This window comes from Tiliqua scincoides, chromosome 9 (genome assembly GCF_035046505.1).
Source record: "Tiliqua scincoides isolate rTilSci1 chromosome 9, rTilSci1.hap2, whole genome shotgun sequence".
NCBI classification, from domain to species: domain Eukaryota; kingdom Metazoa; phylum Chordata; class Lepidosauria; order Squamata; family Scincidae; genus Tiliqua; species Tiliqua scincoides.
Window position 1 is genome coordinate 6,242,331 of NC_089829.1, and position 13,208 is coordinate 6,255,538.

General features: G+C 48.3%; 1 protein-coding gene across 1 annotated transcript in view; it reads left to right on the forward strand.

Annotated features, from left to right (window-relative positions):
* The first annotated feature begins 4,014 nt into the window (after window positions 1-4,014).
* AGRN (agrin) overlaps window positions 4,015-13,208 on the forward strand; it is a 269,059-nt gene continuing 259,865 nt past the window's right edge. The window contains exon 1 of the mRNA XM_066637393.1: window positions 4,015-4,408. Within this exon, the coding sequence (XP_066493490.1) occupies window positions 4,214-4,408 (195 nt within the window). The 5' untranslated portion in view covers window positions 4,015-4,213. The remainder of the gene's footprint in view (window positions 4,409-13,208) is intronic.

Consider the following 13,208-nt stretch of genomic DNA (forward strand, 5'->3'; position numbering starts at 1 on the left):
AATGGCAGAGGAGGGAGGGAGTTGGGGAAAAGAGCTGCTCTAGGCCACCAAACCGGACTCCTTTCTCCACTTCCATCCTCCCTCTCTGCCCTCTCTGTGTTTTGAAATAACAGCCAGGAGGAAGAGGAAGGCAGCAGTGACCCAGGTCCACAGCAGATGGATCTGCCGTGTAGAACTCTAGTTTGTGGATCTCTTTGCCACAGGAAGTAGTGATGGCATCTTGCCTGGATGCCTTTAAGAGGGGATTGGACAAATTTGTGGAGGAAAAGTTCACTACGGGTTACAAGTTAAAGTAGGTATGTGCAAGCTCTTGGTTTGAGAGGCAGGCTGCCTCTGATTGCCAGATGCAGGGGAGGGCACCAGGACGCAGGTTGTGTCTGTTGTCTTGTGTGCTCCGTGCGGCATTGGTGGGCCACTGTGAGATACAGGAAGCTGAACTAGATGGGCCTTTGGCCTGATCCAGCAGAGCTTGTCTTATGTTCGTCGATCATTAGGGATCACTTTCTCTAATGCACTCCCACAGACCTCTGGTCGCATCCGGACATCATTACAAGGCCAAGGCTGGACTGAATGTGTGCACTATGTCACTTGTGTCACTGGTAGGGTGATTCAGCTCCTCTAAATGTTCCTTTGTGCGTGGGGATTACTCAGTGACAATAACCCTCATGGGAGCCTGGCGACATCACAGCACAACACCAATTCTGGGTCAGTTGCATGGCTTATCAGTTCATTTCCAGCCCCAACTCAAATCTCTGCTTTGAATGTTGAAAGTTGGGAACCAGCTTAAGGACTTTCCTGCCCCTGCATGCCTAACTTGAATTCTATGATCAACCATACAACCATTTTTATTGTATGTATTGGCAACCTTCAGTCTCGAAAGACTATGGTATCGCGCTCTGAAAGGTGGTTCTGGCACAGCGTCTAGTGTGGCTGAAAAGGCCAATCCGGGAGTGACAATCCCTTCCACACCGGGAGCAAGTGCAGTCTGTCCCTGGTCTGTCTCCCTGGCTATGGGCCTTCCTTCTTTGCCTCTTAGCCTCAGACTGTTGGCAAAGTGTCTCTTCAAACTGGGAAAGGCCATGCTGCACAGCCTGCCTCCAAGCGGGCCGCTCAGAGGCCAGGGTTTCCCACTTGTTGAGGTCCATCCCTAAGGCCTTCAGATCCCTCTTGCAGATGTCCTTGTATCGCAGCTGTGGTCTACCTGTAGGGCGCTTTCCTTGCACGAGTTCTCCATAGAGGAGATCCTTTGGGATCCGGCCATCATCCATTCTCACGACATGACCAAGCCAACGCAGGCGTCTCTGTTTCAGCAGTGAATACATGCTAGGGATTCCAGCACGTTCCAGGACTGTGTTGTTTGGAACTTTGTCCTGCCAGGTGATGCCGAGGATGCGTCGGAGGCAGCGCATGTGGAAAGCGCTCAGTTTCCTCTCCTGTTGTGGGCGAAGAGTCCATGACTCGCTGCAGTACAGAAGTGTACTGAGGACGCAAGCTCTGTAGACCTGGATCTTGGTATGTTCCGTCAGCTTCTTGTTGGACCAGACAACCATACAACCATACAAAAAGCCCTGCTGCCTGGTCACAAATGGTGGCAAGTCAGGGCAGGACATTTTTGTGGTTGCATCACAGCCATGGTATTGTCTCACAGGGGAGGGTCACCAAGTCCCCTTCTTGGCTGCTTGTGAGAGGACCCTAAAAATCTTCAGGTGTTAAATCGATAAACTGATTCTACTTTCAGTTTATGTTTTTCATTGCTTTTGGTAATTTGTGTTTGAATTCACATTTGTCGTGCTATAGTGATCACAGCAATCTTGTGAGTCCAGAGGTCTGAAAAATCTGGTACAGATCTTTTAAAACAGACCAAGAAATTAATTCTTTACATCAGCAATTTTCAATCTTTTTTTTATCTTGTGGCACACTGATGAGGCACTAAAACTTTCAAGGCACACCGCCAGTTTTTGACAATTGACAAGGTACACCACAGTGATAGTAGGGGCTTGCACCCTCCAGTGGCCCTACTAATAAATGATCCTCCCATCAGCTCCTGTGGCACACCTGCAGACCACTGTGGCACACCAGTTGAAAATGGCTGCTTTACATGATGGCTGAGAGACTGAGCTGCAAATTAGGACTTCCTAGGTTCAAATTGCCCCCCTGCCTGAACTGGCTAGAGCTGCAGTCCTTACGCACTTATCTGGGAGAGAGTCTCACTGAGCTCAGTAGGACTTACTTTTGAATAGATTACACTGTAGGTGGTCTTAAGGAAGCTATTTTCTCTCAGCCTCACTTTTCCCCATCTGCAATATGGGGATAATACTTCCTTAACTTGGAGGGTTGTTGTAAGGACAACTTGCACAACACTTTACATATGCAGAAAACACTATAAAATATTAAGAATTATTATAATCCATGGTACTTTATAAAGAATGAGAGTGCCAGTCTCTGCCCCAAAGGTCTTACAGTTAGGATGAAACCAATGTGCAAATGACTTGTCATTACAGCACAGGAAAATTATGATTTAATTTGTTATTTAATATTTTCTACACTGCTTTTCTGTCCAAAGCAACCAAGCACACCTTGCCATCAAATATATATATTAAAAAATCAATAGCAATTTAAGGCATCTAAGCCAGTGTTTCTCAAACTGTGGGTCAGGACCCACTAGGTGGGTCATGAGCCAATTTCCGGTGGGTCCCCATTCATTGCAATATTTCATTTTTAATATACCATGGTATGTTCTGAAACTGTGAGTCAGGATCCACTAGTGGGTCATGAGCCAATTTCAGGTGGGTCCCCTTTCATTTCAATATTTTATTTTGAATATACCATGGTATGTGACTGGATTTGGGGAAATGTTACAGGCTATTTTGTATATGCTTTTAACAATAGTAGTCAATGGGGCTTGCTCCTGGGTAAGTGGAGACAGGATTGCAGCCTAGAATGGTTAAACATTTTCCCGCTTGATGACGTCACTTCCGGTCATGACATCACTTCTGGTGGGTCATGGCAGATTCTCATTCTAAAAAGTGGGTCCCAGTGCTAAATATGTGAGAACCACTGCACTGTAAATTTGAAAGTAGTTAGTAGTTGCCCTTTGAATTGCCCCATGTCAATTTCTATTATAGTGGTGCGGGGTGGAATAGTGGGTCCTGACAGGTTGTCATTCTAAAAAGTGGGCCGCGGCGCTACAAAGTTTGAGAACCACTGATCTAAGCAATACAAAAGAACTGACAGTCCAATCCTAGGCACGCCTACTCAGAAGTAAGTTCCATTGTGTTCAACGAGACTGAGGGCCCAATCCTACCCAATTTTCCAGTGTTGGTGCAGCTGTGCCAATGGGGCTTACACTGCTTCCTGTGGTGGGGAGGTAGCCACAGAGGCCTCCTTAAGGGATGGGAACATTTGTTCCCTTACCTTGGGGCTGCAGGAAAATTGGACAGGATTAGGCCCCCAGGCTGCCACCCTAACCTCACTTTCCTGGGATCAAGTTCCACTGAACACAACAGGAGTTACTTCTGAGTCGACCTGCTTAGGGCTGTGCCCTTCCTCCCAGGGAAGCACGGCTAGGATTGCAGCCTGAAAACCCGAGTGCCAAAGTTGCCAGCCGGCGCACCTGCGCCCTTTCCCAGCTGGACGCTCCCAGCTCCCGCGCGCCTTGGTGGAGCGGCGGGGCCGGTGGAACGCCCGGAGACCAGAAAGAGGAGGCGCGGGAGCGCAGCCAGGCTCCCCTCCCAGCTTCACCTTTGGAAGTCACATCACGTTGGGAGGCCCGATTACCCATTAACCTGCTGCGAGCGCTGGGTGGCGCGTCTCCCCCCCCGCCCCCGGCCCGGTGGGGGCGGCTGCCTCTTTCTCTGCCTCCTTCGCCGGAGAGGCACCAGCGGCGAGCAGAGCCGGCCTGGGAGCCCCCGGGACGCGCGGCGGAGCGCTCTGCCTCCCCTCCCCTCTGGGCTGATCAGCAATTCAGATCGCATGCAAATCGCAGCCCCCCCCCCGGCTTTTCTCACACTGGCAAGAGGAGGGAGGGCGGAGAGGAGCTCCCTGCTCAGCCCGGCCACCCAGCCCTTCCTCCTCCTCCTCCTCCTCCCTGCCACAAACTAGCCTCGCCTCGCCACAAACTAGCCTCGCCTTCCCCTTCCTCCCCGCGGGCTCCCATGCCCCGATCCCAGGCAGCCTGAGCCCAGCCAGCCAGCAGTCCCCTTTGTGCGCCGCCATGGGGTGGGAGAAGCGCCCCCCCGGCTCCCCCGCCCGCCTCCTCTTCCTCCTGCCGCTGCTGCTGGGGCGCTGCGACGCCTCTTGCCCCGAGAGGGAACTGGAGCGGCGCGAGGAGGAGGCCAACGTGGTCCTCACCGGCACCGTGGAGGAGATCGTCAACGTCGACCCCGTGCACCAGACCTACTCCTGCAAGGTAAGGGGGGGTCGGGGGGAGGCGAGGCCCCCTGGCGGTGGGGCGAGCCTCGGGGGCAGGCGGGCCCGCCACCGCCAAACTTCTCTCTGCTTTTCCCAAGAGGGTCTTCTGTGGCCCCCTCCCCCGGAGGATTTCTTTAACCCCCCCCAACACACACCTCTTAAGACCCATGGTTCTGTGGTTCCCCCCCCGGAGGATTTCTTTAACCCCCCCCAACACACACCTCTTAAGACCCATGAGTTCTGTGGTTCCCCCTCCCCTGGTGGATTTCTTTAACCCCCCCCAATACACACCTCTTAAGACCCATGAGTTCTGTGGTCCCCCCCCGGAGGATTTCTTTAACCCCCCCAACACACACCTCTTAAGACCCATGAGTTCTGTGGTTCCCCCTCCCCTGGTGGATTTCTTTAACCCCCCCAACACCCACCTCTTAAGACCCATGAGTTCTGTGTTCCCCCCACCCCGATGATTTCTTTAACCCCCCAACACACACCTCTTAAGACCCATGAGTTCTGTGGTCCCCCCTCCCCTGGTGGATTTCTTTAACCCCCCCCAACACACACCTCTTAAGACCCATGAGTTCTGTGGTCCCCCCTCCCCTGGTGGATTTCTTTAACCCCCCCCCCCCAATACACACCTCTTAAGACCCATGAGTTCTGTGGTTCCCCCTCCCCTGGTGGATTTTCTTTAAACCCCCCCACTCATAGCAAATCACTGCTTGCAACTCCAGCATGAAACTTGTGTGTGATGCATTCACTCTCCCCCCCCCCACCACTTAAACCCTTGAGCTCTGTGGCCCCCTCCTCCTGGTGGATTTTCTTTAACTCCCCCCCCCCATAGAAAATCACTGCTTGCAACTCCAGCATGCAACTTGTGTGTGATGCATTCACTAACCCTCCTCCAACACACCTCTTAAGATCCATGAGTTCTGTAGTACCCAGACCAGGAATGATGTCCCCTTAGATTTGCCACTTACTCAGGGTGACCAGGCGCCCTCTTTTTCCAGGACACGTCCTTTTTTTTATCCTCATGCCCTGGAAAAGAACTTAAAGGTCCTCCTTTTGCCAGTGAGCCGGCCCCTACAGGCAGCACATAGACCTTCTTGTAATTAATAAATTATAAGTAATATAGCGTTTAAATTTAATACCAAATAATACAGTGTTTGAATTAACCACGTGAAATCGATATATGAGTGTTTTTAGCTTTTATTTTGTCATGTCCTGCATTTTTCTTGGATGCCCTACATTTTGGGGTGCCTTGTCCTCTTTTTGCGGTCATGACATCTGGTCACCCTGCACTTACTCCTGAGTAACCCCAGCAATCAAACTTCCTTGCTCCTGTGTCATCTGGTTGGCGGCTGGCAAACTTGTGAGAACTTCCTTGCTTGAGGATCAGACGAAGCAGGAGTTCTGTGCACCCTGACGGGATACAGTACTAAAGCTTTGTGATCCTTATGTGGGTGTAAGCCCCACTGAATTTAGTAGGACTGACTTTGGGGTCCCTGGGCCTCCCTGCCCTGTGAAGACTCTGAGGAATGAATGAAATGTTGCTTCAACTTGTGCCCCTTTCCAAGGTCACTAGGGGAGGGAAGTCATTGATAGAAGTGTGTGAAGTCATTTTGGGGTGGGTGTGTGTGTGTGTGTGTGTGTGTGTGTGTGTGTGTGTGTGTGAGAGAGAGAGAGAGAGAGAGAGAGAGATATGTGCAACTGGACATCTAAAATTAAGAGTCCCCCCCCATTTTTGTGATTGCTGATAAACGTAAAGACACTTCTAGCTTTCTTGTTTCTCAAATAGCCCCTGTCCACCAGTGAAAAGCATGACAAAGATGGAAACATTCATTACATTTTCCTAAATGGAAATATTTCTTGGGGTGGTGGTGGTGGTGATTGCAGTTTTCTTTCTTTCTTTCTCTTTGCATGGGATGTTGTTCTCGGTTGATTTGCCAGATGTTTGAAAATTATTGGTTAACATGAATATATATATATATATATATATATATGCGCTTAGGACTGGGCTGGGAGTGAATGTGCAAGACATTGCACAGATCTAAAATGAGAGGAGGGGTCTGTGGTTTAGTGGAAGAAGGTCCATGTGCCAGTTCAACCAAGTAGCATCTCTAAGGAGCACAGGGAAAGATCTGTCTTGAAACAGCATCAGTGTCAATAGGCCTGGCTTAGATGTACCAATGAGTTGATCAACCATAAGGCAATACGCTATGTTCCTGTTATACCCCATAATAATTTATTTGTGAGTAGCCCCAGTGGGCTCCAGCAGCTTGATTACTAGAGCATGTCATTGCAACGTGTCTATTGAATAAGAACCGGATTAGACTAAAGTTCCCTTGTTAAACTCATCCGTACTGGTGGCTATCACTGTATCCTTATTGCAGTGAATTCCCCAAGCTGGGAAAGTGCTTCTCTTTTCAGACCCACCAATTTCTATAGGATATTGGTAGCTCCTTCTCTTCTCACCTGACACCTGCAGCATGAAGGATGTTTGTGGATTGTGGCCTAGACGCCCGAATCCACAACTAGTTAAGGCCACCCACTCGAACTGGAATCTGGTTTCATTTCAGACTCAGGTGATTTAAAACCCAAGTACTGATGGGTGGAGATTGATGTTGAAGCTCAGCCTTGGAACCTTGTCTTGCAGTCTTAAGGCCATGTAGAAGACTGTGTGGGGCCAAGGACACTTGGTGAACTTTGTATCATAGAGGTTTTGAACTCAGAACTTCATGGTCCGAATCCAGTGCTCTAACCACTATACCACACTGCCTATATGAGATGCTAGAGTGTAGGAATTGTGGGTTCAAACTCCTGTCCAGCCACCAAGTCTTTTGGGGCACCTCAGGTTAGTTGCTCTCTCTTAACCAGACTTGCCTCAAAGGGTAAAGTAAGAAAGGGGCTTGGGTGGGGAAATAAAAAGATGTCGTCACTGGAGGAAGGGTAAGTTATTAATGTGAATAATGGAATAAATCTGACATAAGGAATGATGCATCTGCAGGCTTGGACCTTTGGAGTTTGCAGCTCCATCCCAAGCTTGGCTACTCTGGAGTATGTCTTGCCAGCTTCTTGGAACTCATCTCCCAACTGGGATTCCTGATCCTTTTATAGCGGAGGCGTGCCAAAACGGAGGAGATGGTGCCATTCCTGACACCCATGAAAACGTACTCGTGGGAGGGTCTGGCAGCAGTCCTCGATCTACTTCCACAGCAGTAAACCCAGAGCATAGCAGAAATTCCTTCCAAGTATGCATGCATAGGCTTGTGTGGGATAGATAGGAATTGCCTGCCCTTGGAGGAGTCCACCTCTTTTGTTTCTGTGTGAGTCTGTGTTCTGGCTGTGCCACCTGAATGGCAGGAGTTAGGAGCAGTGACTCATGGAGAGGCGCAACAGGTAGCCTTGTCTGGCTGGGAAATTCTGCTAAATCTCAGTCGAATGATTGAATGAACCAAACGCCAGGGTGCAGGTATGCTTATCTGTCCCTGTGAAGGGCAGTTGGTGCGCTAAGGAAGGCGCTACGGCCCACCTTTTCAACTGGTGGCTCCCTTGACCTACTGGCTCCATTGGCTGCGGCTCCCCATTAGGACTAAAGTCCCATACATTATTTAGGGCAGCAGGTTTTATGTGAGGCTTCCCTGGCTGGTTTCCACAGCTGGGGAGTCGCAGCTCACAGTTTGGGAACCTCTGCACTATGACCACAGCAATAACTTGTATAGAGTTGGTGTCTCCTTTGTAGATGAATCCTTTGAATTCTTAGGAGACTTTGGCCAGCTAACGTTTATTTGACACCCGGTTTGGGACTTGCAAGTGTTCCGAGCCAAACTACATGTTATATCCGCTCCATGGCAGTGCAGTAAGGACTTTTGACTGTCTTCACGCCTAGCAGCTAAAATTCCACCACCCAGAGCTGCTGTTTAACTCTTTAAGCTAAGAGTAAACTTAAACTCAAACTCTTTGTCATTGCGGCAATCAACGTTTGCAGCCGTAACCTTGTCAGTGATGTGACACTCCTGTGGCTCACTGTTTGTGGGGTGTTCTCAGAATTCCACCACGGAATCACAGGATTCTATGTCGTTTGGAAGAAGTGGGCCAACTGTGTCCTGATTTCAACTGGTGATGCTTAAATTTAAATGTATGTACGGACCAGATTTCACAGCAGACGAACTACAGAAGGTGCTTGTCTCTCTGCTGGTGCTTTTTGCTAACTTGGCATCATAAGACCTGTCTTAAACCAGCAGCTAGCCCCCCCCGCCCCCAGTCTCCTTAGATCTCAGTCCAGTGGAAAACTAATCTGAGAATCACGTCTACCATTAATTCCAGGCAGCCATGCTTTTTACTATCTCTTTTCTTTTCTTAAATCCAAACAAGTTCCTTTTTAAGGCAAGGACACATGTTTTTCATCGGACAAGTTTAAAAGCTTCAGCACATAATTATGTATTTTTAGACAGCGAGTAACCTTTTTTTAAAAGAGAGGTTAACCCCTCTAAGGGAGCGTCTTCAAAAGCTGCTGTTAAGGGAGCCCAACCCAATCCCAGACATCTGCCGTGGACCAAGCTGCTTTACGCTTTCTGGCTAGGAAAGCGTAAGGCAGGAAAACCTGTAAGAAAAACTTGTTGAAATCTCCGCACCAGGCTGACTCCTCTCAGTTTCCTCCTCTTGAGTTTCATCAACCTCAATTTCTTGTTTAACTCTCAAGCCACCCTCTGACAACTGCTCCTGCTAAATCTGTGATTAAAGCCCTTTGACGCCCACCTTCTATGGTTGCCAGCCAAAATGTACAATGTTGTTGAAGTGCGTGGCAGGCCACAGGGTAGTGTAAATGGAGGGGGCAGTTCCCTGCCCCACAAAGCTTGCAATCTTCAGTTTTGATGATGGATTGCAGTTGCACCGCCCTGCAGTTGAAATGTGCCACAAGGTTTAACTCTTTCTGGGCTGTGTCTGCCAGACCCTTTCTGCTGTAACCTTCCTGCTGAATCTTACCTGGAAATATCCTTACCTGTCTGGAATATATGGTTCTAATCTCCAGTAGTTCCTGTTGATCTTGATAGGGATTTTATTACTGCTGGAAGGTTCAGAATTTAGTTCCGAGTATCCCATGGGACGAGGTTAGTGGACAGTTGAACAAGACTGGCTTGGAGGTAAGCGAATTGAATTGTGTCCTCCAGAGCAGATAAAATTGGCTGGAGAGACCTTTTTTTAAATACACTTTTGCACTGCCGAACATGCTGCACTGGACAGCCACAGAATCATGTGGCTGTCCAAGTGATGAAAAAAACGGTTTGACACTTCAGTGCAGCTACAAATTCAAAGATGTGGTCATTATTGCAGAAGCTGGTACCTTGTTTGTCAAAAAAAATTAACTATTTATGCGCACAGAAATAGAACTAACTGAAAATAACAAAAATGAACCCCTTTCAGAGTCAAAGAATAAGAACTTAAGACCCCTGAGTGCAGATTAGTTGCCCCTTGGGACCATTTGGCCATCTGCACCAATTGAGGTGGGGGGACTTAAACGGTCTGATTCCACCTCCCCTTTATCGTGTGGATGAAGGAGGGATCCTAACAAGCATTGATTGAATCGCTTCAGTCTGGCATCCCTTTATTAGAAAAAAGATGCACCGGCAAATGTCATTTTAGTCAGTGGCATATTTAGAGGGGGTGCAAAGCACTAAGTTTTGCAGGGTGCCTCACTGCAACCTGCAAGCACCCCCCCTTCGGAGACATTCCAGGTGGTGGGAGCAAAATGGGGCTCTTGCACTCTGCAGTGAGGCTCCCAGCAAAACTTAGTACTTTGCATCTCCTCTGGCTATGCCACTGATTTTATTTAGTCCTTCTGATGCGGATATTACCAGATATGTCTGTTATTCCCCCCCTGTAATGGACCAGCATGCTTTCCCATTATGAATAAGCCTTACAATACAAACCTAGGAGCGGGTTCGGTGGAACGTACTCTGGAGCAATTCTCAATATGAAGGATGGCAGCTTCAGTGATTATGAGGTGGATGCCAGGATGTGATGAGCTGCATCACATCTGCAAGACCACACCTTTGTTCTCCATATCAGCAGTTGTGACAATAGAATTCCCCTTGCACTGTTCCACCAACCTGATTGTGATGGATAAGTTATAGTCAGAATGTATTAAAAAGATACTTTAACTGTGCTAAGTGATTCTGACGATGTGTACTATATTTTCAGGGGTGATTTTAAGAGTGCTTCTGAATGGGAGGGTCATTGTTCATGCTTTTAAAAATGGCGATAACTGGGAGGTGCCATAGGTCCCTGATACACCTCCAGATTTCGGGCAAAAATTTTCTGTCCGAAATCTGGAGAGCTGCTGCTCAAGCCATTGAGAGTAAAATGGAGGAAGGGTCTGACTTGGTAGGAAGCAACGCCCTATGTTCCTAAAACATATTGGCATCAGGGAATTATAGGCTTGGGAAGGTTCCACGGGTCTGTTTGAGGTGTGTCATCCATTTTCCATGGAAGCGGCTCAGATTGCAGCCCTACACAGCCTTACCTGGGAGTGTTCCCCTGAACTGTTGAGTGGACGAGTAGATAAGCTCATTCGCTGAGTAGATGAGCATAGATTGTGACAAACGTCCCCTGATTTTTGCTCACTGACTGGCTCGTTGCATGTCTTTTAATGAAAGAGGAACCTGATAGATCAGTGCAAAAAAGGCCAGCCTCTTATTTCTGCAGTCTTGCTGGTGAGAAAGCTGGGCATGAAGAGACTGGTCTTCCTGTTCTCTCAACAACTGAAAATTCATCAGATGAACATAGGTCATGTAGTTTAAGGCAGGGGTGGCCAACCTTTCCACTTTAGGGCTCCTGGACCTTTAACAATTTTGTAGAGGAGGGAATGTAATCTGAATCGACAAGCTGAAATTCCCTGTTCTACACAATTGTGAAAGGTCCAGGAGCCCTAAAGTTAAAAGGTAAAGGAAATGGTACATGGGGGCAAATAAATGTCTGCTTCCACTTTTGGGGAAGCCCCAGATCTTCTTAAAGATGCTTTAGGAAGCCTATGTGAGCACCAGCTACTCCCTCCATGGTGGCTGGGAATGGGCAGTGAATGGGTGACAATCCTAATTTGCTATTGACACTACAGTTATGGGTGGTGATGCAAAGGAAGACCTTTGTCTTTTGCTGCTGTCTGCTATCTGCTGCCTCTTAGTAAGCCTCCCTATTGACCTCTGGGCCCCTGGCTGTCTTTCTAGCATCAGTGAGATGATGCTGAGAGAACTGTCCCTATAAGGGATTCATGATCTTTAAGCCATTTCTGCCCAGCGTTGCGCATATGTAACAGGGACCAAATGTGTACACCTGTAGGCTGGGCAAAAATGGGTTAAGAAAAAAATTCAAGAGAGGTATTAGCTGCAATCCTAACCTCACTTTCCTGGGAGTAAGGCCCATTGAACACAATAGGACTTACTTCTGAGTAGACCTGGGTAGGATTGTGCCCATAGAATCACTGCCACAGGAAAACATACCATTCTGGGAGGTGAATAGGGATGGTGGGTCTCCCTGCACTAGATATCGGAGATTCCCCGCTTAACAGCGCATCTTAACTTGGCTAGTGCTTATGCGATCACCAAAAAGCCATGCCCTGGATCCAGTCCTATGCTGGTGATAAATTCTTGTGCACAGTTTTCATACAAGCAAGTAGCTGGAAAAAATTTAGACATGTGATCTGTTACCAAACAGAGTTATCTATCCAGAGTGGATAGAGAGGTGCTCTTTACACTCTCACATAACACCAGAACCAGGGGACATCCACTAAAATTGAGTGTTGGGAGAGTTAGAAAAGACAAAAAGAAAATATTTCTTTACTCAGCGTGTGGTTGGTCTGTGGAATTCCTTGCCACAGGATGTGGTGATGGCGTCTGGCCTGGACGCCTTTAAAAGGGTATTGGACAAGTTTCTGGAGGGAAAATCCATTAGGGGTCACAAGCCATGATGCGTATGTGCAACCTCCTGATTTTTGAAATGGGTTGTGTCAGATGCAAGGGAGGGCACCAGGATGCAGGTCTCTTGTTATCTGGTGTGCTCCCTGGGGCATTTGGTGGGCCACTGTGAGATACAGGAAGCTGGACTAGATGGGCCTATGGCCTGATCCAGTGGGGCTGTTCTTATGTTCTTAACTACAATTCCCAGGAGGCCTTGCAGGTCTCTTGTTATCTGGTGTGCTCCCTGGGGCATTTGGTGGGCCACTGTGAGATACAGGAAGCTGGACTAGATGGGCCTATGGCCTGATCCAGTGGGGCTGTTCTTATGTTCTTAACTACAATTCCCAGGAGGCCTTGCAGGTCTTCTTGTTGTCTGGTGTGCTCCCTGGGCATTTGGTGGGCCGCTGTGAGATACAGGAAGCTGGACTAGATGGGCCTATGGCCTGATCCAGTGGGGCTGTTCTTATGTTCTTAAACAGCACACTGTGTGCACGTAAAATCTCTATGTTGCTCATTTGTAACTTCTTTTTCTTCCATAGGAAGATACATAGCTGCTTGGATAAGAGGCCAGGGCTTTTTAATGTTTGGCTGTTTGATTTGGGTGAAAACCTTTGGTAGGACCGATCCTGTGGATTGATGTTCCTTCCTAGTTGCATGTCCCCAAGTGGGGATCTTCTACTTCAAACCTTGAGGATGCATCACTGTGCAGTCTGGAAGTTTTCTCCAGTTACTGGTTCTATCCTGAACCTCCCAGGCTGAAATCTTTGATTATCAAAGATTAGTGGGATAGAGCTGATGAAAGAAATTGGCGCTAAATAGCCCTAGATTTGCTTCCAGCCATTAATTTCTTTG